At 38.9% G+C, this 24472-nt stretch overlaps 1 protein-coding gene and 1 pseudogene across 7 annotated transcripts in view; one reads left to right on the top strand and one right to left on the bottom strand.

Moving 5' to 3' along the window:
* Positions 1-24472, top strand: part of Plch1 (phospholipase C eta 1) — a 277140-nt gene that overhangs the window by 154250 nt on the left and 98418 nt on the right. For 5 of the 7 annotated variants that reach the window (XM_087186398.1, XM_087186397.1, XM_087186401.1 and 2 more), the window contains 2 exons: positions 12204-12350; positions 14927-15172. In XM_087186398.1, the coding sequence (XP_087042524.1) occupies positions 12204-12350; positions 14927-15172 (393 nt within the window). The remainder of the gene's footprint in view (positions 1-12203; positions 12351-14926; positions 15173-24472) is intronic. The other 2 variants (XM_087186404.1, XM_087186400.1) reach the window with 1 other exon arrangement.
* Positions 23229-24294, bottom strand: LOC101716862 (ER membrane protein complex subunit 5 pseudogene; annotated as a pseudogene).

Raw genomic sequence — 24472 nt, 5'->3', positions numbered from 1 at the left:
AAGGAATTATTTGCCTTATTTCTCTCTCAGTGAGTCTGTCATTCGTGTAGAGGAAAGCTATTGATTTTTGTGTGTTGACCTTGTAACCAGCTACTTGACTGAATGTGGTTATTAAATCTAGAAGACTTTTGGTGGAGTTCTTGGGATCTTCTATATCCAGTATCATATCATCTGCAAATAATGACAATTTGACTTCTTCATTACCTATCTTTATTCCTTTTATTTCTTTCTCTTGTCTAATTGCCGTGGCTAATGTTTCCAGAACTATATTGAACAGGAGTGGTGATAGTGGACATCCTTGTCTTGTTCCTGATTTTAGTGTGAAGGATTTCAGTTTTTGACCATTTAGTATGATATTGGCTGTTGGTTTTTCATAGATGGCTTCTATCAGTTTGAGGTAGAGACCATCTATTCCAATTTTTTGTAGGGTTTTTATCATAAATGCATGTTGGATTTTGTCAAATGCTTTTTCTGCGTCTATGGAGATAATCATATGGTTTTTGTCCTTGGCTCTATTGATATAGTGTATTACATTGATTGATTTTTGTATATTGAACCATCCCTGCATCCCTGGGATGAATCCCACTTGATCAGGATGTGTGATCTTCTTGATGATCTTCTGCATTCTGTTTGCCAGTATCTTATTAAGGATTTTTGCAACTATGTTCATTAGTGAGATTGGCCCATAGTTCTCTTTTTCAGTTGGGTCTTTCTCTGCTTTGGGGATCAAGGTGATGCTTGCTTCCAGGAATGAATTTGGGAGTATTGTTTCCCTTTCAATTTCATTGAAGAGTTTAAACAGTAGTGGCAGCAGTTCCTCTCTAAATGTCTTGTAGAATTTAGCAGTGAAGCCATCAGGGCCCGGGCTTTTCTTGGTTGATAAGTTTTTAATTACATTTTCAATTTCATTGGTTGATATTGGCTTGTTCAGAATTTTTAGGTCCTCTTCGTTCAACTTTGGTAATTATGTATCTAGGAAACTGTCCATTTCTTTTGTGTTGTCCATCTTATTGGCGAATAGGTTCTGGAAGTAGGTATTGATGATCCTCTGGATTTCTGCTGGGTCTGTTGTAATCCTAACTGCATGGATTTGGGCCTTTCCTTTTTCTGACAAGCTTGGCTAAAGGTTTGTCAATTTTGTTGATTCTTTCGAAGAACCACCTCTTGGCTTCATTGATTTTTTTGTATCATTCTCTTCATCTCCATTGCATTGATTTCTCCTCTGATCTTTATAATTTCCTCCCTTGTATGAGCTCTGGGGTTTTCTTGCTCTTCTTTTTCTAGAAGCTTGAGGTTCAGCATCAGGTTGTTTAATTGGGCTCATTCTGTTTTCCTAATATGCATATTCACTTCTATGAATTTCCCTCCTAAGACTGCTTTCATTGTGTCCCATAGATTCTCACATGTTGTATTGTCATTGTCATTTAATTGAAGGAACTATCTGATTTCTTCTTTAATTTCCTCTGTGACCCACTGGTTATTCAGAAGTGTGTTGTTCAATTTCCACGTGTTTATGAGATTTTTTGAGTTTCTTTTGCTATGGATTTCCAATTTCATGGCACTATGGTCTGATAATATACAGGGGATAAATTCAATTCCTTTGCACTTACTTAAACCTGTTCTATGTGTGAGTATGTGTTCTATTTTTGAGAATGACCCATGTGCAGCTGAGAAGAATGTGTGTTCTGATTTTGTGGGGTGGAAGACTCTGTAAACATCTGTTAAGTTCATTTGTTCAAGAGTTTGATTGAGTTCTAGTATTTCATTACTTGTTTTTAGTCTAGTTGATCTATCTATTTGTGAGAGTGGGGTGTTGAGGTCCCCCACTACAATTGTATTAGTGCATATATGACTTTCCATGTCCGTTAGTGTTTGTTTTATATAGTTGGGTGCACTAGTGTTTGGTGCATAGATATTTATGATTGTCATCTCTTCCTCTTGAATTCTTCCCTTTACAAGGATGTAGTGTCCTTCTTTGTCTCTCTTAATCAGTGTTGGTTTGAAATCTACTTGATCTGCAAAGACGATAGCTACTCCTTCTTTATTTCGGGTTCCTGTCGCATGCAGTATTGTTTTCCACCCTTTAACTTTCAGTCTATGAGTTTCCTTTTGAATTAAGTGTGTTTCTTGTATGCAGCATATTGTTGGATTTTGCTTCTTGACCCATTCTGCCAGTTTATTTCTTTTGATTGGTGAGTTGAGACCATTAACATTGATGGTTATAACTGAAACTTATTGACTTGTCATTGCCATGACTTTTTCTTTTTGTTGGGTTCTCTCCCTTTCCATTTAATTTCTTGTCATGCCAGATGGGCTCATTCTGCTTTGCTTCCTGGGGTTGTGATCCTCAATGTCTGTTCCCAGGATATTGTGTAAAATTCTTTGGAGTGCTGTTTGGTATTCACGAAGTTCCTAAGGTGCTCTTTGTCATGAAAGTATCTTATTTCTCCATCCATTTTGAAAGATAGTTTTGCAGGGTATATCAATCTGGGTTGGAGGCTGTTTTCTTTTAGGGCTTGGAATATGTCACTCCAAGCTCTTCTTGCCTTGATGGTTTGTGGTGAGAAGTCTGCTGTGATTCTGATGGGCTTTCCTTTGTATGTGATTTGTTTCTTTTCTCTGACTGCTTGGAGAACTTTGTTGTTCTGTTGTGTTTCTGGAATCTTAACAATTATATGCCTATGTGTAGATTTGTTTTGATCAAGGCTATTTGGAGTCCTATATGCCTCACTTATCTGTATGTCAAGTTCTTTTCCCCTGCTTGGGAAGTTTTCTGCCATTATTTCTGTGAAGAGATTTTTTATGTCATCTGCACTCTCTCCTGTTTCTTCATTGAGCCCAATCAGTCTTGTTATTCTTTTTTGCATCATCTAGCATCTGCTGGATTGATTTCTCATGTTCCCTTATAATTTTGAAGCAAGTTTTCTTTTCCTGGTCACTAATTGCAATCTTATCTTCTATATCTGAAATTCTGTCCTCACATTGGCTCATTCTGCTGTATAGACTTTCAATGGAGTTTTTCATGTCCTGGAAATCTATTTGCATGTGTTTTATGGATTCCATTTGTTTCTTATGTTGGGATTCCATCATGTTCCTCAGCTCCTCTCTAGATTTATTAATCATTTCTTGCACTAAGGGCACAATTTCTCCTGTTATCTGAGAAATTATTTCTGATTTCATTTTTTCCAGATCCCCTTTTGTTGCCAGTTCAGTGGGTCCAGGTGGTTGAGTATCAGAGTGTTCCCTCTCATTTCCCTTTGGGGTTGCTGTAGGTGATCTGGAAGTCTGGTTTTGAGACTTATTTCCTTGTTTTCTCCTTTCGACTGGGGCGGGGGGCCTTTAGCGCCGGCACGGATTACCTCCTCTGAGGTGGGTGAGGTGGGACAGGGGCTGGGAGCAGCGGTCGGGATGGTTACCCAAAAGCCCTTTCCTGTGGGCTGGGAGCAGCCGGAGGTTTGGTGGCCGGGAAACCCCTTCCTCTGGACCAGGAGCAGTGGGACAGTGGCTCAGAAGCCTCTCCCTCTGGGCCGGGAGCGGTGGAGGGTTGGTGGCCCGGAAGCCCCTTCTTCTGGGCCAGGAGCAGCGGGACAGAAGGTGGCCCCAAAGCCCCTTCCTCTGGCCCAGGAGCAGTGGGACGGCGGCTCAGAAGCTCCTACCTCTGAGCCGGGAACAGTGGGACTCAGTACCTTGGTCTGGTGATCTGGTGTCCTCTGTGTCTTTGTAGTGTGGAATCAGGTAGCTGCCTGTCTGCAGCGGGGTGATTTGGTGTCTTCTGCGTGACTCAGGACCTCGGTAGGGCGTGCACAGACCTGCCTGTCTGGAGCGGGCTGTTTAGGCGTGTTCTGTGCGACTCAGGACCTAGATAGGGCGTGGGCAGACCTGCCTGTCTGCAGCGGGGTGATTTGGCGTCTTCTGCGTGACTCAGGACCTCGTTAGGGCGTGCACAGACCACAAATTAGTTTCTAAAAGCCTGTAAAACAATCTTGTCTTCTCTGCAGCAGTAGTTTAGGCAATGAAAGAAAACATCAGTGAACTGCACTGTGTGCTCTTTACTGGGAAGAATCTTGACTTAATGAGTGGAGCTCATCATGGTTGTTCAGAAGCACATCTATTCAGAGGCTGGTATCTGACTTTAAGGCCCAGTTACCGAAGAAGGGTGGCTCTTCAAGTGAAGCCATTTTCTGTGAAGAGCAATTGTAGTTTATATAAGGATCATTAAAAAAAAACTTCATGTCTGTAGTAAAATATCAAGATGTCAATTGATATTTTAAAAAAATTACTCTAAGAGACTTTCAGAAGAACTGAAAACTTGGCTTTCTGAAACATAAAATAACATCTTTGAAAGCTAGTTCAGCTGTTTCATAAGCTCACAGAGCTTAGAGGAAAATTACCTGTTTAGGTGGAAGAAAGGAGGATATTCACAGTGACCACGCCAAAGCTAGAGTTCTTACACCTTCCTCCCTATGGCTCTAAAACTGTGGACCTCTACTCTGTCATCCAGCTGCAGTACTTAGAAACTGGGTTCTTTCACACTGTGTACCACAATAAATTTTTGTTTTGTGCTAAGAATTAAACAAACATACCCTTTACTTACTTCTCTGACGATTTTAGGAAATTTCCCTTTCTTTCCTTTTTTTCAAGAAACATTGCCTGCATTATTTGGAGCTTTTTCCACATAGAAATGAAATTATTTGCAGAAGCTAATCCCTTTCACTCACTCAGATTTACTCAAATCTTGGGAACCTGGCAACAAATCAATTCATATTTTCATGTAACTTTTTGCTGAAAAGATTCTCATGCAATGGGCCTGGACACTTTCTTGTTTTACTGCTGATATACAGTTTGGTGGTCAATCACCCAAGGTAGATGTGGGGTATGGTCAGGCCTTGTATGTGAAATGTGTCTCAAGGTGACCTTTGGAGCAGAGGTGATTTTGCTTTTTGGCCCTTTCAAAGGACAGAGGTAGAATATATCTGTAGGTAGGTAAAGATAAAGATATGTACAATTAAGTAAATTACTTTCTGTGTTGTGCATACGTATGCATTACTTCCTATTTTCATTCCTCCTGCCTCTTCTTGCTGATTTAAAATTAATTTTAAATCTGTAGGATACTAAGAGAGATGCCACTCCCATACTTAATGTTTCTATTAGATTCTTTCCCTCTCTAATAGGCAACTGGTTTTCCCGGTTTCTGATTTATCCTTTTTGTTTCTTTTTATGATGATAAGTAGATATTTGTGTATTTTTAAAAGCTTTCATTTTACCTTACACAAAATCTACCATATTTCTTTCTTTTTGGTTTTTTGAGATAGAGTCTCACTTAGTTCAGGCCAGCCTTGAACTCATTATGTAGCCCAGGCTGGCTTTGAACTTCCTGCCTCATCCTCCTTCCTGAGTGCTGGGATTATAGATGTGTGCCACGCTGCTTAGCTAGGTAACATTTATATCTGGTTATTTACACTTTGCCTAATATCTCCTACAGATTACTCCTTATCAGTTCATAGAAGTCTCACTCATATTTATACTGCACAGTACTTCCTTGTGTGTATGTACATATTATTTTATTCAACTAGATTCCTGTTTAGGGTCATTTTTGCCCTAAGTGCCAGTGGAAGAGTTTAATGTGATGAAGGGAAGACAGAGAGAAGAAAAGAAGACAAAACACAACACTGTCATTTTAGGAACCTCAAAGACATTGTGCCAAGTGAAAGAAAACAGGCACAGCCGGGGATTTAGCTCGGTGGTTTCAATGCCTGCTACTCAAGTGCAAGGACCCGAGTTTGATCCCCGGTACCAAAAAAAAAAAAAAAAAGAAAAAGAAAACAGTCACACAAGGTGGAAGATTCGGTGATTTCCTGCATAGGAAACTTGTGGGAGAGGCCCAACAGGAGGCATAGGATGCAGACCAGTGGTTGCCTAGGGCCCTGGGTAGAAGTGGGGAGTGACTGCAGATGGACACAAATTTCCATTGAGGCTGATGAAAATTAGATTGTCACACACTAATAATAAAGTCATTGAATTGTAGATTTAAAACAAGTGAATTTTATCACAAATTATGCCTCAATAAAGGTGTTTAACAATATCAGCATCAGGTGCCATTAATGAATTCCTGACAATGTGATTATCTCCTGTTCAAATGTGGTTTAAAAAATTTAACCCTCTTATGTGTCACAAATATTTAGTATAATTCTGGGAATCTCCCTTCAAGTAATATATACTGTCAGTATATTATTACAAATCAGAAATGCTTGTTTTTGTAGCATCTTCTGCTTGAGGGATTTACTGAACTGATAATCCCTTAGGGAGCTTTATTGATTTTAAACTAAATGTACCAGAAAGGGTTGATTTCATCCTTCAAAAGAGCTGAGTTCTAAGGGACCTTGTAGACCACATTGTTATGCTTTTCATTTTATAGATGAAACTGTTAAGAGTTTTAAAGCTCTAATTATGTAATAAAGTTAGGAATATAGTCCTCAACTCATCTGTTCTGTTCTTTAAATATTTATGTTACTCTGGTAGACAACATTAAAATGACAATTATTAAAACTATGTAGAAACATAGAAAGCTGTTTATAATACAAATGAAAAAAAGCAGAGTGCCAGATGGCTTGAATATTATGATTTTAGTCAGTGCAACAAATTATTGTACAAGTGGAGGTCTGCAACATAACAGAAATCAAGTGTGTGTTACATGATGGGCTGGCAGGCATCTCTCCCTTAATATTCTTGGATGTGGCCACACTGAATCCAAACAAACTTGTCTTCTAAATATATTAAAGCTACTATATGGGAGATGTAGGCTTGAAGGAACTGTGCACATATTGGCAGCTGCCTGAATCTGTAGCCTACATCTTGCAGCCTTTTGCAGAGAATCTCCAGCATGAATTCCTGTGTGATGAGGTTACACCATTCTAAGCTACTGGACCCCTTCCCTTGTTTACCTGTAGTATAGCCTTTCTTATCTTTTATGCAGTCTACCAAGTAGCATGAATGGAGAAGGATTTGTCAAGAGGGCAGTGACTGCTTTTACCCATTTCTACTAGAGGCGGAATACAAAGAAATTGCCTTATGCAGACACATAGTGATTTAGATGAGACTGGAAGAATATTTTGTCTCCAACATTGCCGATTTCTGTGCCCTAGAATGAGTTACAAAGAATAATTCAGAGTGCTCCTTCTTTGGTTAGATTTGCAAGTGCAAGGGATGGTCTACTGTAACATGTGAAGAGGAATGAAATAACTTAAATGACACTCAAGACTTCACTGTACGCAGTTTTTCAATTTGACTCTAGCCAAATGGCTTTTCTATAAGGGAACATCTCCTTAAATGGAGAGCATAAAGCAGTTGCATAAATACTTTAAACATCACATTGTTTTAGACCCCAATTGTCAAATACTTTACAACCTTACATGCTTGTCTGTTGCAACAGATGGTGGTGGTTTCTTAGCTCATGGGATACCTAAGCTAAGTTGGTGGGATGAATGCGTAGCTAATGAATATTTAATATATTTAATAATATATATTATTATATATTTAATTCACTCTCCCACTGAGGGAGTGAACCCCACTTTCTAAAATGTTGGGTTTTTCTGGATGATGCTTGCTAGGTGGTATTTATTATCTCAAGTAACCAATTATACTCGTGTGTCTCTGCTTTTCTTGTTTAAATGTTGAGATGTTATAGCCATAGAATTTCCATTTCAAGAAAAAGTAAAGATGTTGGAAAAAGAAAAAAAAAGAGTGGTTGTGTTAGTTTTCTGTTGCTATAACAAATACCTGAAATAAACTCAAGAAGAATAAAGATTTATTTGACTTACAGTTTTGACAGTTTCCATCCATTGCTGGTTGGCTTGTTGCTATTGGGGCTATAGGGTGGCAGTACATCATTGCAGGAGCATTTAGTAGAACAAAACTGCTCACATCATGATCTGAGGAGACAAGGAAGAGGAAGAAACTGGAGTCTCAGTCTTCTTCAAGGTCACACTGTCATTGACCTAAAGTTCTCCCATTAGGCCATGCCCCTTAAAGGTGCACCTCCAAAAAGTACTGTAACACATGGGCCTTTAGGGGACATTGATCCAAACCATACAGGTGGTGTGAACAAAGTAGAAGGCATTGTGTCAGATACAGAGGCAGTCTTTGCTGTTAGATACCTTCAATTTTTCACTCTGGTTTAAACAATTTATTATTTTCTCTTCCAAAAGACAGATTCTTGAACTGTCTTTATGAAGCCAGATCTTGGCTCTAAAGTCTCTAGTGAATCTCTCATTGGCAGTGGATGAAAATCTTAATATACTAAAATCTCTCATGCCCCACAGCCTAGTATATAGAATCATATATGCCATCAATTACCTTTTGAGTCACTCTTTCACAGATGGAGGCCCATCTTTTCTCTTTTCTGTGATCGTATCCTAGGTCTTCAATGATACTGTCTTCTGACTATACTTCCTCCACTATCGCCTCTTATATTCTTCTTTTCTTTGGATTTGCAAAGTATTTCTGTCCTTGCTTCTCACTTGGCATTTATTTTTAAAGTTATTAAACCCATAATAATTATATCTTAGCTCAGATTATTATAACAAAATAGCATAGACTGAGTAGCTTAAATGACAGACATTTCTTTTTCACAGTGTCAGAAGCTGAAAAGTCCAAGAGCAGGGATTGTCCAATTAAGTATCTGGTGAGAAGTCTTTTCCTGGCTTGTCAACAGAGTGCTTTCTTGCTACTGTATCTTCCTATGGCAAAAAGGAAGAGAGAAGGGGAAGGAGGGAGGAAAGAGGGAGAAAGAACATTCTTCTTCTAAGGACACGAATCCCACTCTGGTGGCCCTCCTCTCGTGGCCTCATCTAAACACAGTCACCATCTCCCCTTCTACAGCATCACATTGAGGGTTAGGGCTTCAACAATGAATTTGGGGGGCAATAAACATTTGACCCATAACCAAATAGCTGCCATTTATATTGTTTATGATGTTCCAGGCAGTGTTGTCAGTACTTTTCATTGATTAACTCAATTAATCTTCAGTGTAATTCAAGATGTAAACTATATTATTATCCCCATTTTACAGATTAAAAAATGGAAGCACAGAGAGTTTAAATAACTTGCCTAAGTCATATAGCTAGTAAGTGCTAGAGCTGGAATTCTATACCAGCCTAGACCCTGACTGTGTTCTCAACCATAGTTCTAAAGGATATTAGTAAATATCTTATTTAATGTTTCCTTCTCTTAAAATTTAAACTTGAGTTTAAAGACAAATCTGGCTTTCTCTTTGCTTCACCTTATGATAGCCCTGTTCTTGCAACAAGGAGTTGCTCTGTGGGTCTGTTTGTTTATGGATGTGATTTATTGTTAGTGGTCAGTGAAGTTCTCATAGGTTTTTCTGGAAGTTTTGGCTTGGTTGGTTAGACTTGATGGTTTTGTTGGACACAATGACACTCTTGTTCTCCTCCAGTTACTTGTGTGAGATGCTCAGTATGGCAGTTAAGAATTCAAGCCTGTAGTTCTTATTGTCTAAACAAATGTGCCCTGTGGTGGGTCCTCTCTTCTCCTCTCCCCTCCTCTCCTCTCCCTTTTCTTTCCTTTCCATTCTCTCTCCTCTCTCCCCCTTTCTCCCCTCTCCTTCCCTCCTCTCTTTTCATGTTCTGGGATTGAATCCAGGACCTTGTGCCTATTAGGAATATACTCTATCACTGAGCTGCATCTCCAGCCCAGGTTTTCTTAAGTAGTAGTTTTATTACTTGAATATGTAATGGGTCAGATAAAATGAGTAAAGGCAATCCATGCTTCACTTTCCTTACACTATGAAATCCTAAAACTATATTTAATTTTATCGAGTTCCTCTTTGACTTTTTAGGGGAAGAAAAAGCTCTTCATTGAGTAAATAGTGAAAGTAGGTATATTGGAGTTACCTTTCTTTCTCCCCCTAGTACTTAGAATTGAACCCAGGGCCTTAGCACTCAGCTACATCCCTGGTCCTTTCTTTATTTTGTATTTTGAGACAAGGTCTTACTTAGTAGCTAAGCTATGCCCAAGCTAAGCTTGAACTTGTGCTCTTCCTGCCTTAGCCTCCCAAAGTGCTGAGACTACAGGTGTATTCCACCATGCTTGGTGTGAAGTTACTTTTAATGGGAACCTGTCCATACAGTGTTAACTTCTCAGAACAGATTATCTTTTTTAATAAAGACAAAATACTTAGCCAAAAAGCTAAGGTCTAACATTGTGGATGATTGTTGTATTATGCTAATCTTTTGTTTCTAATAACATCTGCTTGATAAGGTAGGTTCCCAAAGCTAGATATTTTGAGTACTAAATTTCTGGCTAATAGAATGAAAGGAGAGTATTTGGGAGCGTTTTGCAAAAACTTGCAGAATCAAGGGGAAAATGTAATCATTTGTCATTCTCGGGGAGAATACGAACTGTTACAACTATGGCATCTTGGTGTGACCAATCAGGAGTGTATCTTAAATCTCAGATGTTGAAATGACACAATTCTGTTTTCATTCAGTGATCTTCTCAAGATTTGTGTTCCTTGAGAGGGAGTCAGATTTTCTGTAACCTTAAGTCAGATGGCTGTTCCTTGGTTGGATGATTGACAGACCACCAATGGCACATGCAATGGGAAGGAATGTTTCCAAGTGAAAAGGAGGGCAATATTACCAAGAAAGGAGAAATGGACAAAACCAGTAGAGGCCTACTTTCAGCAAGGTTCATTTCAAAGCAGAAGGGATTTAAATGACAACTTTGATTTAGATAATAAGTGATTTGGTTATTACTTGAATTCAACTGCCAAGTTATTCTTCCAAATGGAAAAATCTGAACAGTTTAAATGTGTGACAAATGTTTTACATTCAGTTCTAAAAACTTGTCTTTCCTGACTACACGATAATTTATTTAGCTGTTTTTAAACATATAGAAAAATATTTTTCCTACGTTGTGGGTTGTCTCTTCACACTGTTGGTGGTTTCTCTTGCTGTGCAGAAGCTTTTTAATAAGAAGAGATCCCACTTGTTGATTGTTTGTGCTAGTTCACGGGCAACTGAGGTTTTGTTCATAAAATCTTTTCCTACAACAGGGTCTTCAAGAGTTCTACTAAGAACCAAGAGAGATTATGTAAAGGTGCAAATTTCCAATGCTGAATGTCATTATATTGTATACCTAAAATGTACCAATAAAATTAATTAAAAAATAAAATGCACTACATCTTTACTTTAAACAAACAAAAGAAAAATATAATAGCATCAATCCACACATAACCGTCATCCAGCTTTAGTAATTATTGGCATTTTGCCAAGCTCATTTCTGTTGGTTGCACTTCATTTTTTCTTTATCTTTTCATTAGTACATATTTGCAGTACATTATATTCCTTGTGTGGAGTTGGTGTACCCCTTTCCCCTCTCTCTCCTCTTCCATCTCTTGATCCTTTTCCCACTTGAAAAGACCTGTCTCCCTACTTCCTTTTATCTATATTTTATTTTGCTCTTTATTTATAATTTGGGTTTCTCATATAAGAGAAACCAAGCTATAATTAAGCTTGCACACCTGATTTATTTCAGTTAACATTATGGTCTCAAGGTGCATCCATTTTCCTACAAATGACTGAAGTTTATCTTTCTTTATGGCAGAATAGTACTCCATTGTGTCTGTATACCACATTTGCTCTATCCATTCTTCTGTTGGTGAATATATAGGCTGCTTCCAAGATTTAGCTATTAGGAATTGTTTTTTGCACTTTAAGACATTATTATAAGATGATTTTATAACTGATTATATAAAGACTCACAAGATTTAATATGTCTGAAAATTTTTTTTTAGAAATGCAAATCCAAGTGTCAAGTGGTCATCGGTTTCATATAAAACAAAATGAGACAGAGGAGAGAGGAGAGAGAGAGAGAGAGAGGGACAGAGAGAGAGAGAAGCAGAGAGAAGCACAGAGAGAGAAACAACAAAATATAGCCCTATGTAACAGTAATACCTTATTATTAACCTGGGAATAGAATTTTATTTTTATCAGGCTTCTTACTGGCTTCAGCTTAATGAATCAATTCCTTAGCAACTCTGTTTTCAGATTACCTCTACTAAATTTGTCTTCTGGTCCTGGTAGTCTATTGGGGGTGAGTCAGCAGTTTGATTTGACTGTAAGTTCTGCACACAGGTGTGCACGTGCATTATGTGACAGCTGACTGTGCTCTGATCTTTTTTGCAGTTGAAAGATGCATGAGTGTAATGCAGTCTGGGACGCAGATGATCAAACTGAAGCGTGGGACCAAAGGGCTTGTGCGGCTCTTTTACCTGGATGAGCATCGGACTCGCCTCCGTTGGCGACCATCTAGAAAGAGTGAGAAGGCAAAAAGTAAACCAACCTTTGAATTCTTTGCTTGTACTAACACAGTAGCACATGAGTAACATTGGGTAGGCTCTTTCAAAGCTTCAGATCTATGGAACTTTCATATTTTTGCAAGTTTTTCAATTGAAGTCAATTGGTTATGGGTGTTGAGACAAATGGCTGTTTTAGGGGAATTTAAATTCTTAAAAGTTTTCTTGTCTATGAATGTTATAAAGGCTAATATTTCCTCAGTGTTGGAGGTATGGTGTGTGTTTTATTTCAACTGGGATATGAGATTTTATAGCTGAGACCTTTTATTTTTCTCTAAAAAGTAAAGGATATCACAAATCCAGTAGGCTTTAAAGTATATTGCTGTATTCGAGCACAGTCTACGAATTAATGAATTAACAACACTGTTTTAGTGGTATCAAGTAAAATTGTTTTGATCTGACTCTTATTAGTTAAAGCTTCTCTCTCCCACACTGTTAGTCACTGTTCCCCCAGAGAGACAAAACCAGTAGGATGGATGGATAGATAGATAGGATTTTTATCAGGGGAATTAACTTGTGCTTATGGAGGCTGCAAGGTGTCACAGTATGTCATCTGTAAACTAGACAGCCAGAGAAGTCAGGAGCATGACCCAGTCTGAGTCTGAGGCCTGGGAACCAGGGGAGCTGATGGTGTAACTCTCAGGCCCAGGCCACAGGGGCCTGCTGATAAAAGTCTCAGCTCTCTGGGCATCCCTTAAGCCAGCCAGGTTGGCACTATAGATGAGCTATCATACATATCTTGTGTACTTAGTACCAACTCCTTTTTGAGGCTCCTGTAACATTTCTTGCATAGGCCTCTTCCTTCATGTTTTCATGGTAACCTCCTTGGTTTAAAGTCCTTACCTTTTGGGTAGCCCTTTGTAAAGTCTCCTAGCCACCCTCTCTTTTGCTAATTTCTTCTATGTTTATTAGTAACAGAAGAGCTTGTCTAAATTAAGCTTTGTGATAAATTTATTACATCATCTAACAAGGTCAGAGGTGGGAAAGCCTTAGGTGTGGGACATTTACTCTCTCATTCTGTCCCTGTAGTGGTCTTGGCTCTGTCCCTTGTGCGCTGGCATTGCAGCCATGGTAGTAGTAGCATGGCTGCAGCACTTCTGGGCCTCACAATCTGCTAGAACAGTGAAGAGGTGAAAAGGAACTTACTCTTCTTGTGGTTCTCTTTTATGAGAAAGGAACCTCTTTCTAGACTCTTCCTTCAAGCAGACTTCCCCATGTCTGCTTGGTTAGAATGAGGTTGCAAGCTCATACCTGAATCAATCCAAAGAAATATGAACAGAGGTACCCAGTGGCTTAGATTGGCCAGAACTTTCTCTGGGTTGAGCATAGGCTCATTTTGCTGTGAGCCATGTGGGCAAATGAATTGATATAGAATAAAACTGGGATTCTACCATTAAGGTAGTAAGGAATAGATAGTTTATATTGGCAAATAATGGGACATGTAACACTTCTGATGCCTGCTTGAAAATTAACAACAAAGGAAAAATATTTTAGTCTGAAATTACCCTGGCCAATGATTCTCTGTCCCAAACCTTCAGTGTTTCAATGTTGCTTCACTTCCTAAACAATGCAAATCACTCTCTATTAATCCAACCTCTCCACAATTTAGGCTTATCTATCTTTCCAGATTCGTCTCCCATATTTGTTTCCCTGAGCTTCTCAGTCCTGGAGTAGGCCTTCTGTTTCTGCATCTTCCTGCCCCTTCCTCTGAGAAGACACCTTGTTCCTCTTCTCCAAGCCCTGCTTTACCTTCACCACCATAGCATCCTCTCTATCAATGCCAATCACATTATCTGTGCTCTGTGGTGGCCAGTAAATTTTCTTCCTTTCAATTTTTTAAGTATCTTCTCATGCATTTTGCAAAATACCAATCATTTTCAGGTCTTTGTATATTTTTCCTCCGTATTGTAAACTATAAATTTGACATAGTTATTAGCCACCCTTTCCACCTATTTTCATGTTCTTATGGACATATCTATCTTTTTATTATGTTCAAACAGAACCTGAATCATTGATTTGGGAGGATATTGTCAAGAAAAGTGGTCTGTAACTATAGCTTGTGTGGCATGCATGACATTCCCCAGCAGCATTAAAAAAAACCCAAAACTCAGAAAAACATGTTATGTGTAGAAGTTTTCTTGTAGGAAATACAGGGACAGTGTTTCACATTTGAACTTAAAACCACAACTTGCAGATGATGAATTTTTTCATACTTGCTTTTTATATTTAAAATGATGTTGTCTAAAAAAGAAAAAAATGTTGCCTTTCTTGTTTCTTTGTGAGTGTGTGTGTGTTTGTGTGTTTTGATGGGGACTGAACCCAGTGTGTTCTATCACTGAGCTACCTCCACAGCTCTTTTTGTTTTTACTTTGAGACAGAGTCTGACTAAATGGCAAAGGCTGGCCTCAAACTTGCAACCCTTCTGCCTCAGCCTCCTGAGTAGCTAGGGATTCCAGGCCTGTGCCATCATGCCTGGCACTTTTCTTGCATCTAAATCACTACAAATTAGTATCTTCACCTGCCATGTAACTGTGTATCTCGCTTCCCTCACAGTTCTTATCGACTCCATTTACAAAGTCACCGAGGGCCGGCAGTCTGAGATATTTCACAGGCAGGCTGAGGGGAACTTTGATCCCAGTTGCTGCTTTACCATCTACCATGGAAACCACATGGAGTCCCTGGACCTCATCACCTCCAACCCCGAGGAGGCACGCACCTGGATCACAGGACTCAAGTACCTGATGGCTGGCATCAGTGATGAAGATTCCCTTGCCAAAAGGCAGAGGACCCATGACCAATATCCACCCTTAAACTTTGCTTTTGAGTTATGTGTTTGCATGCATGTGTACACATGCGTGCCTGTGTAAGTGAAGTGAGATTAGACTATGCTTTGTTCTCCAGTTTAAAGCCACTCTCCTTTTGCTCTCTTTCTTTATCCTTGGTACCCTTCTCTACCCTATCCATTCTTACTCCCTGCAAACAAATATATAAATTTACAGAGATGTAAGACTGTATGAGCTCAGGAGCAGAATTCTTCTGATGAGACTGAATTTAGCTCCACAGTCTGAGAGATTTCCAATTAAATATTATTGCTTTTTAAAATTAGAGGAGTATTCATGAACAGTAACAGGGAAGGCATTGATTTGGATTAGAGAAAATCTTATTTTGTTGTAGTCAGTTTAGTTTAACAAATACATTTTGACTTTCAATTATGTAACAGGTCTTAAGCTCCTTTCTGCTTTTTCTCTCAAACTTAGTTTGGAAACTGAATTGATAGGTACTCATGAGGAAGTTATTTTCCACTTATTAACATTTATCCTTTCTAAATTGCTTGAGAAATAAGAATCTGAGTCAGATTCTTGATGAGACCCATTCTTGTGGCCTTGTAGTGCTGAAGAGATGCATGATGAATGCTCATAATCTGAGGGAGCCCTCCTGCTGGGTTAGAGCTGGGAACGTGACATGGCCTTCCTGGCCTCCGTGTCCTTGTCTGGATGGTGAGGGTTTCAGCTAGTTGACTGCTTTGGTTCTCTTCTTTATTTTGAATGACCTTTGAAAGACACATGGCCTCTGTCTGTGTAGGGAAGAGTGCTGTCTCCTTGGTGACCTTAGTACATATGCCCCCAATTTTTTCTCAGGAGCAGTGATAAATTTGGAGTGCTATCTGTGACCTCCTTATTCAGGGTATGGCTGGAGCAGAGGGACCAGTGAGCCTATGGAAGGATCTTGACAGTGTGAAGGCTGAGTTGATGAGCCATGATATTTTCATCAGCATCACAGCATGTAGACAAATGCAAGTGGGATTCATGAATGAACAAAATGCACATGCAGGAATTAACTTTCTGTGCTTCAGTCTTAGTCTGATTCTTAACTCTTTAACATTTTGGAAAAAATAAGCAAAATCCCTAAGTTGTAGGAATGGTGTCTTGCATAAGTAGCAGAGCTATATTCAAGGTGCTTTAAATGATAAAGAAATCTATTATCGCATAAATGAGATCTAATATGGGACAATTTCAGAACTGGCCAATCCAGTAGCTCAGTCTGTGGGCTTGCTCTTGCACCAGGGTGCTCATGGTGCCCAGCTGGATCATCCTCAGGCAGCAGCTCCAAACAACCCAGTCAAAGGTAGCAAAATTTCTTCTCTTAAAGCTTTTTATAAAAGCAAAGAAAAACTTCCAGAGCCCCCCCAAAATGACCTTTCATCATTGGCTAGAATTACTATATCAGGCCCATTCCTGAAGTGACCTTAGCAAGAGAAATTACTTGATATAGTTAGAATTTGACTTCTTTTTTTTTTTAATGAAAGACTTTGAAGATCCTTTCTTTATGTGAGTTCTGTTTATCAATATTTGTCATGTTAGAGATTAAATCAGAGAATTAAAAAGTTCAGTTTTATGAACTATTAAAAAGTTGTATTTTTATGAAAATAACTTTTTCAAAGAAAAACAAATTAGAAGTCATATCACTTCAGTTTTTTGTTTTTTTTTTTGGTACTGGGGATCGAACTCGGGACTTTGTGCTTGTGAGGCAGGCACTGGAACCACTGAGCTAAATCCCTGGCTCCTCACTTCAGTGTTTTGCAAGTATCTTTAATGATCAACTTAATATGTAGAACATATAATTTCTCATACCTACTTCTTCATTCAATCTGTTGTGATATGTTGTTTTAGGTTGAAATGCATGCAGAAAATTCAGCCTCAAACAAATAGAAATTGGAAGGCCTCATTGTCATAGGGATGCCCCAGGTGGTTATATTAAGGCCATGATTCACGATTCACGCCCCCCCCTTCCCCTTCACTGTACCCCCACCATTAAAGCACATGGCTCTAAGAATCCTAAATAAGATTAAAGTTCTTTCTTCAAGAAAAGAGGGAATGCAATGGTTATAGGGTAGACAATCAGCTCCAGAAGCTGCTATCCTCATCCAGTTAAGTAAGTATTATGGTTTATATCTAGATGTTCCTCCAAAGTCTCATGTGTTCATAGGTGGGGCTTTTGGAAGGTGATTGGAACATGGCAACGTGATACTCATCAGTGGATAGGTCCACTGATCAGTTTATAGCTAAATGGGATGTTGAAAGGTGCAGTCTGGTTGGAAGTCTGGTTTTGAGACTTGTTTATGTGACTTCTCATTTCGATGGGGGGCGGAGAGTGGGTGGGGTGTGCTGCTGGCACCCACGTGGCTCTCCTCCTGTGTGCTGGCGGGGGTGGCACTGTGGCCCAGAAGCCTCCTCTTGTGTGCTGGGAGCAGCTCACCTCCTGTGTCAAGTGCAGTCTGGTTGGAGGAGGGGGTCACTGGTAGTGTAATCTGGAAGGGTTTATCTCCTGCCCTCTTCATTTGATCTTTCTCTCTGCTTCCTGTCTGCCATGTTATGAGCTGTTTCTCATCTGCCACACTCTGTAGCCATGGACTCTGCCTTGGAGCCAGTCAACTATGAGCAAAACCTCTACAAACTCTGATCCAAAATAAAACCTTCCTCCTTTAAGTTGTAGGTATCTGGTATTTTGTTCCAGCAATGAGAAAGTAACTAAGACAATAGGATACATTCATATATTCCAGAGCCTTTAGTCACTTACAAATGTCTCTATTATAATTCTTGAAATAGAGTAATAAGAGATGGGCATAAATTGTGGAAGCCTCTTTTGCTTTATTGGTCAATGCTTTTCCTAAACCTGATTTATGTGTCCATGTTTACTAGTATCTGAAAGTATTCATTTGATTTCACCAGCTGGGCAGCTGAGGGATTTAATATTCTAAAAATATGTTATCTGGAAAGCAAATACCTCAGAACTGCACAGAGGAGTGCTTTTATAAGAAACTGAGAGGCAACTGATGTTTGTCAGTGATGGCGATGGGGGTGGCGAAGATATTAATGGATGGTAAAAAAAAGCTGAAGTAAAAATATAGGGAAAGTTATATTAAGATGGAACTGTTCTCATACTAATTTGTCCAAGTTTGATAAGGTTTTAAATGATATTTTAATAACAGAATGACATCCTTGATTGGACATACATTTAATTATATTAGTTGAGAACAGATATGGGATGTTCATGATTAGACTTCACTTACAGCTGAAACTTTCAACTGTGAATAAATAACAAGAATAATGTCTTAAATGGCTGAAGACAAAAATCCATCCAGTCCAAAGTGTGACTTGAGTTATTTCTGCAGTATGGCCATATTTGGTAGTGCTGTGTGTTGCAGTTAAGGACTCAGACCCCGGTGCCATGCTGCCTGGGGTGTAGCCCAACTCTCCCACATGCTATGGCAGTTTGGTGAATTACATTCTTGCCTCAGAGTCCTTATCTGTGACGTGACTCTGATGATAGTGCCTCCCCCATGGGGGTGTGTGGAGATCATATGGACTGATACAAACAAAGTCCTTAGAAGGCTTCTCAGTACTTAGTAATCATGTTATAAATGAAATTGTTATTGCTGGAGAGGTAAGGAGTGGGAAATGTTTTGCTTTTCTACTCAGATAGATTAAAGTTTAAAATCTTAGCAACTCCATTGTGCAAAAATGTCTGTGCTGGCATCCAGCCTCAACATTTTCCTTCATTAGACCATCCCCCTCCAGTTGTCCCTACCTTAGCTCATGACACTACAAAGGAAGATGTTACCTCTAGAAGACCTTGGGCAGCCCCTTGGGTATGTTGTAAGTTAGAGCCTTATTCCTTTGCTTCACACTGCAGAGCGAATTAGGCTCACCACCTATTTTTGTCTGGGCTCCTGCATTAAGAATGTGTTTGAAATGGTTGAAGAAGAATCAAAAGAAGAATAATATTTTGTGACATGTGGAAATTATTTAAAATTCATACTCCCATATCCATACATAAAGTTTTATTAGAGCACAACCGTGCTCATTCATATGTATACTGTTTATAGGGCTATTTTCATGTAACAGTGGCAGAATGGAGTAGTTGTAAGTGAGATCAAATGGTCTGCAAAGTCTGAAATATTTACCATTAGACTATTACAGAAAAAAATTTTCCCACTCTTGCATTAAATAATGCCACTCAGTTCTTTTTTCTTTGCTACTAGAGATTGAATCCAGGGCTTCACGTATACTAGGCAAGTGTTCTACCACCAAATCACATCCCCAACCCTTTAACTTTTTAAGAATTTTGAGTCAGTGTCTTGCTAAATTGTCCAAGATGGCCTCAAACTTGCAAAGCTACTGCTTTAGCCTCCCAAGTACTTAGGATTATAGGTGTGCGCCACGAGTCCCCGCTCCCTTTGATTCTTTACCATTTTCCTATAGTTGCTTCATATAGAAAACATCAGACCATTACTTTTCATTCAGTTTTACATCCCTAGATTTTCTCTACAGAATGACTATTTGTCTTTTAAAATTTATCCTGTGTATGGCTATGAATCATTTATTCAGAGTTTTTCTAGGCACTCATATCTTAATTATGAAGATATCAGAATACTTTTCATCTACAATTGTATACAGTGTGTATCATTACTGGAAAGAATGGTTTTTCCTTTCATAGAAACTTAGAATTGGAAAGAATCTCAAGGCTATTTGTGCTCCCTGATACTGAGATGAAGAAACAGAGGGCCCAAGTGGTGGCATGAGTAAGCCACTCTCAAAGGGCCAGGTCAGCAGTAGAATTAGGACTAGGGTATATTTCTTGGTGTAACTCTGCCTCATTTTTGCCTGTCATCCCTGGGTCCACCGAGCCACTTGTCACAGCCCACTCATGGGCAGATGCTGAAGGCCTTGCCACATAGGCCTATCCTAAAGAGGTTGTGTCTGGCACTTGGGTGACTGAGGCAGGAGGATTGCCATGAGTTCGAGGCCAGCTTAGGCTATATAGTGAATTCAAGGCCAGACTGAACTACATAGTGAGATCTTGTCTCAAAAAATGAGGTTGTGTCTGAAGAATAGACTTAGGGTTTGGCTGCCTCTGCCTGTTCTCTGCAGAAGTCCTTGAAAGGCTTTGGTAAAGAATGGTAGAATACCTGCAAGCAGAAGGACCCGAGTTCAATCTCCGGTACCAAAAAAAAGAATGGTAGAATAAAAAGATGGTGTCATTGGGCTCATTCCATCACTTCTTTGTACTCTGGCTAGACACTTTACTGGATACGGAGCAGCATCCACTGTCAAAAGAAGCAGAGCTCGGGGTGGGCACTATATGCCCAGAAAAAATGAAAGGGGAGATTCAGGTTCTCCTTAGTAATTGGATCTGATTATTCACCGTTTGATTCTTCAGTTATTTTTCCTCTGTGTTTGGGTCTCCCTTTAACTTCCAGGTAACACATATAATGAGGTCCTGATTCAGGTAAAGAAAAATCCAACTTGAAAGATCTGGGCTTTTATATCTATTTTTAAATGTTATAAAAGGAACAAAATGTGAAATAAAATATTTACTATCTGAAAATTACCTAATTCTAGCAGAAAGAAGAGTTTTCCTTTTTTTTTTTTTTCAGGGTGAGACAATCATTTATTTATTACACAGAGAAAGATAATTTAAAGAGAGGAAACAAATCCAAAGAAATGTGTTTAGCTTGGTGTTACAGGCATTGATGTTCACAACAAACAACACTACTCAATACATCATGGAAACAGGCCACATATAACCAGGAAGATGCTGTCATGCCACTCAAGAATAAGCCACAATGCTTAGGAAACAATTAATTAGTAGGGAGTCACAGATCATATGCCTCCAGTTCACAGATCTGCATTTTCTGCTGCTGGGCCACTGGCCCATAGTATTTGGCTGATTGCCTGATTATTAAGGAGTCTCCCTATATTCTGGAGAACTTTGATTGGTGCACACTTTTCATACTCCTGAATTGTTACTGAAGTCAGAGTCAACTGCAGGCTTAATTAGTTCATTTCACTATATTGTTTTTAACTACCCTAGGCAGAAATGGACTATTTTGTAGTGCTGTAAATAAAACTCCATACTTAAAACATTTAGCACTGTTACAATGCACTCAAATCACCTTCAGTCTTATAGTACATACTTAAAACAGACAACAGAAATTCACTGGTGTAAATTTAAGAAGAAATTTGGGTCACTCATCTGGCCCAAGTTATATAAGCTGCTAGCATAGCAAAGTTACACATACCTGAAAACTGCTATGTCAATTTTTTGCCAAATTAATTGGCATCACTTTTAGCAGGATTATCCCGACTGGGCAGAAAAAGAGAGATTTCAATAACTGTTCTAGAAACTATCCAAAATATTATAAGCAGTAGTATATCACGATTGCTTGGCTACAAGAAAAGCTATTCAGCATAAGATTAACTCAGAAACCTACTAGGTATCTGACCCTCCCTCATTAAATCTGCTGGTTTACCAACCACTTCCTTTCACTGTAATAAGTTTTCAAGATGAGAACTTTTCATTTCACACAGAAAACTCTATTTGGGTAGTCAGTCACCAAAGATTAGATATGAATCCACTTATATTAAATAATCAGAATAGGCAGAGCTATAGAAAAAGAAAGACATGGCTGCCTAGGGCTGGGGGTGGGTACTGGAAGAAAATAAGAGGCCACTGCTACCGGGTTCAGAGCTCCTTTTGGGGTAATGTAATACCCTAAAAATTTGACTGTGCTCATGGTTGCACAACCTTGTGAATAAAAAAATCATTTAATTGTACCCATTAAAAAGGTGAATTGCAAGCTATGTGAATTGTATCTCAGTAACAATACTACAAAAACACATTAGGAGGGCCGGAGATTTAGCTCAGTGGTTCTGGTACCTGCCTCACAAGCGCAAGGTCCTGAGTTCGATCCCCAGTACCAAAAAACAAAATAAAACAAAACCCCAAAAACACATTAGGAAAGGAAGACAGCCCCAAAAGAGAAGAAAACAAGAAGCTCTCCTGAATCAAATTGTACCTGAGGAAACAATAGACGAGCCTGATAGCAGAGGCTAGTTTTTTTGCACAGTATTTTGACTTCATTATTATCACTATAATCCCTGACTTCATATTTTTAACACATTTCTAACTTATCTTAAGTTACTAACAGATTCTAACTTTGTTCTCTTTAGAGAGCAGAGTCAGTGTTGCACGGCTGGTAAACGAAAACAATAAAAATCCAATGACAAAATAATCTTGTCCTTTGGGGCTGTGCTTTACCAGGCAGGACAGAAGAGCTCGATTCATTTTCTAATTAAAAAATGCCATCAAGTATATGGGCATCATATGACTCCTGCCCAAAGCATAGTTCCTTTTCAAACTGGCATACAGTTATTCCCTTTACACCTATACAATTCAACAAAAGTAATGTTTTTATACCTGCACAATTCAACAAAAGCAATGTTTTCTAAAAAAAATAAACTTGAGCTTCCTGCAGGTTTGGTTTTGTTTTGCTTGGCTCAAAGAGCTAGCCAAATTTCGCTAAGAGTAAAATTACTGTTTCTGAAAAAATTCAACTCTTTATCCTCATCTTCACCTTTAGCACCATACAGGGAAGATGGAAAATGGTAAGCCTGCTATAAATCAGAAGCTAGACAACAATTTCTTCAATGACCTTAGTTTTCTAAACAAATATATTAGTTTCAAATATTTAGAACATATTTGGTCTGATTCCTTTACATCTGCCTTTACGTTAATGAGTCGTTTCTTTTATTTTCACTAATTTACTATCTTAGTATTAAATAGACTAACAAAGACTTTGAATAGGTTAAACTGGCTTAGTCACTTTTCTTCAGTGATTACTATTCTTCTACATAGGCAGGATAATGAAATTACAAATGACTTTTTAGTCATCTTCCACTATTCGTAACACTATATAATCGGGGAAAGTTTTTTCAGCTAACTGAAGAGAACACAAGAAGCTTTAGAGTAAGCTGAGCCTGTTAAATATATTTGCTATGACAGAATTTCTGACATAAAGATTGCTCACTGCAAATGATCTCAGAGAAGTGATCAAACAAGACAGCTGTTAGAAAGCATACGGGAGTGGGGTGGGGTGAGAAGTCATGGATAAATTAAAAACTGGCAAATATCTGTGAAAGAAGAACCACTTTTTAGGGACCATAAGAAAAAGAGAAGTCATCATTTCAGAATTTGAAAAGAACTGAAGACCATTTTACTGTAATTCAGGTTACAAAATGCAATAGCCACACAGTATCTCCAAAAAAAGATTCCTAAAAACTATAGTGCAAAAGAAATGTAGGAAAATAAATAATCACAAAAATCATCATTTTTCATGTGTTCAAAATAGTGACTTTTACAAAAGATGCAAATTTGTTTGAAATGAAAAAAATTCCCTATACGAAAGATCAAAGACCCATTTCACAGATAATGTTTACTTCATTAACAATCTCATTAACAGTGTACAAACAGGGGCATAGATTTTTTAAATTAGGTCTGAAAGGTCAATATAAATACTGATGGGAGGAGTGTTTCACACCCCAAACTCCAACATTCAGCTCTGTGTCCTGTCCTGTCCTGTCCTGTCCTGTCCTGTCCTGATACTACAATTTGTAAAAATCTTAACGGCGCAGGGAATCGACTTTTCGTAACTTCAGTGATGTGTCAGAGGACAGTGCATCTTGGTTTGAAGAACTTGTTGTATCCGAAGGCCGGAACAGTACACGACCACGATGATTAAATACATAAAAGGATGGGTGATTCCTTAAAGTGTCAAATGTCCTATTTTCAGTTCTGAAGTGGCATCCATGTCTTTAAACTCCCCTGCAATATGAACTATACCATAACAGGTAACTGCAAAGACCAGAACTGTCTGAAGACCTATATCTATTGGCAGTGATTCATCTTCTTTTTCTGTTAATCGCATATAAGAACGACGCTGCGCAGCGGAAAGGGCGGCGTGTGCTAGGGCAAAGAGGCCGATGCCTACTAGCCCCATCCATAGCGATGGCGCCATGATTCGGAAGGAGCAGCAGGCCAACAAAAGAGGGGAAGGGCGGCGGAATGGTTCCCCTTCTACCGGCAGGTGTCCGGGCGGCGCAGAGAGATGACGTTATCGAGTTTTCCTTTTTGATTGTTTTTACTTTCTAAGGCACAATCTTCTACAATCAAAATTTGAATTAAATGAGTAATGTAAATGTGCTGTGTTACCACTGGAAGTTAAGATGAAAATCTTTTAGTCACTGTCAGTTGGCTTGA

Source organism: Heterocephalus glaber, unplaced genomic scaffold (genome assembly GCF_053883595.1).
Source record: "Heterocephalus glaber isolate CG9 unplaced genomic scaffold, H.glaber_assembly_v1.0 deba00001504, whole genome shotgun sequence".
In the NCBI taxonomy this organism is placed as follows: Eukaryota; Metazoa; Chordata; class Mammalia; order Rodentia; family Bathyergidae; genus Heterocephalus; species Heterocephalus glaber.
This window is presented reverse-complemented; position numbering and strand designations above follow the sequence as displayed.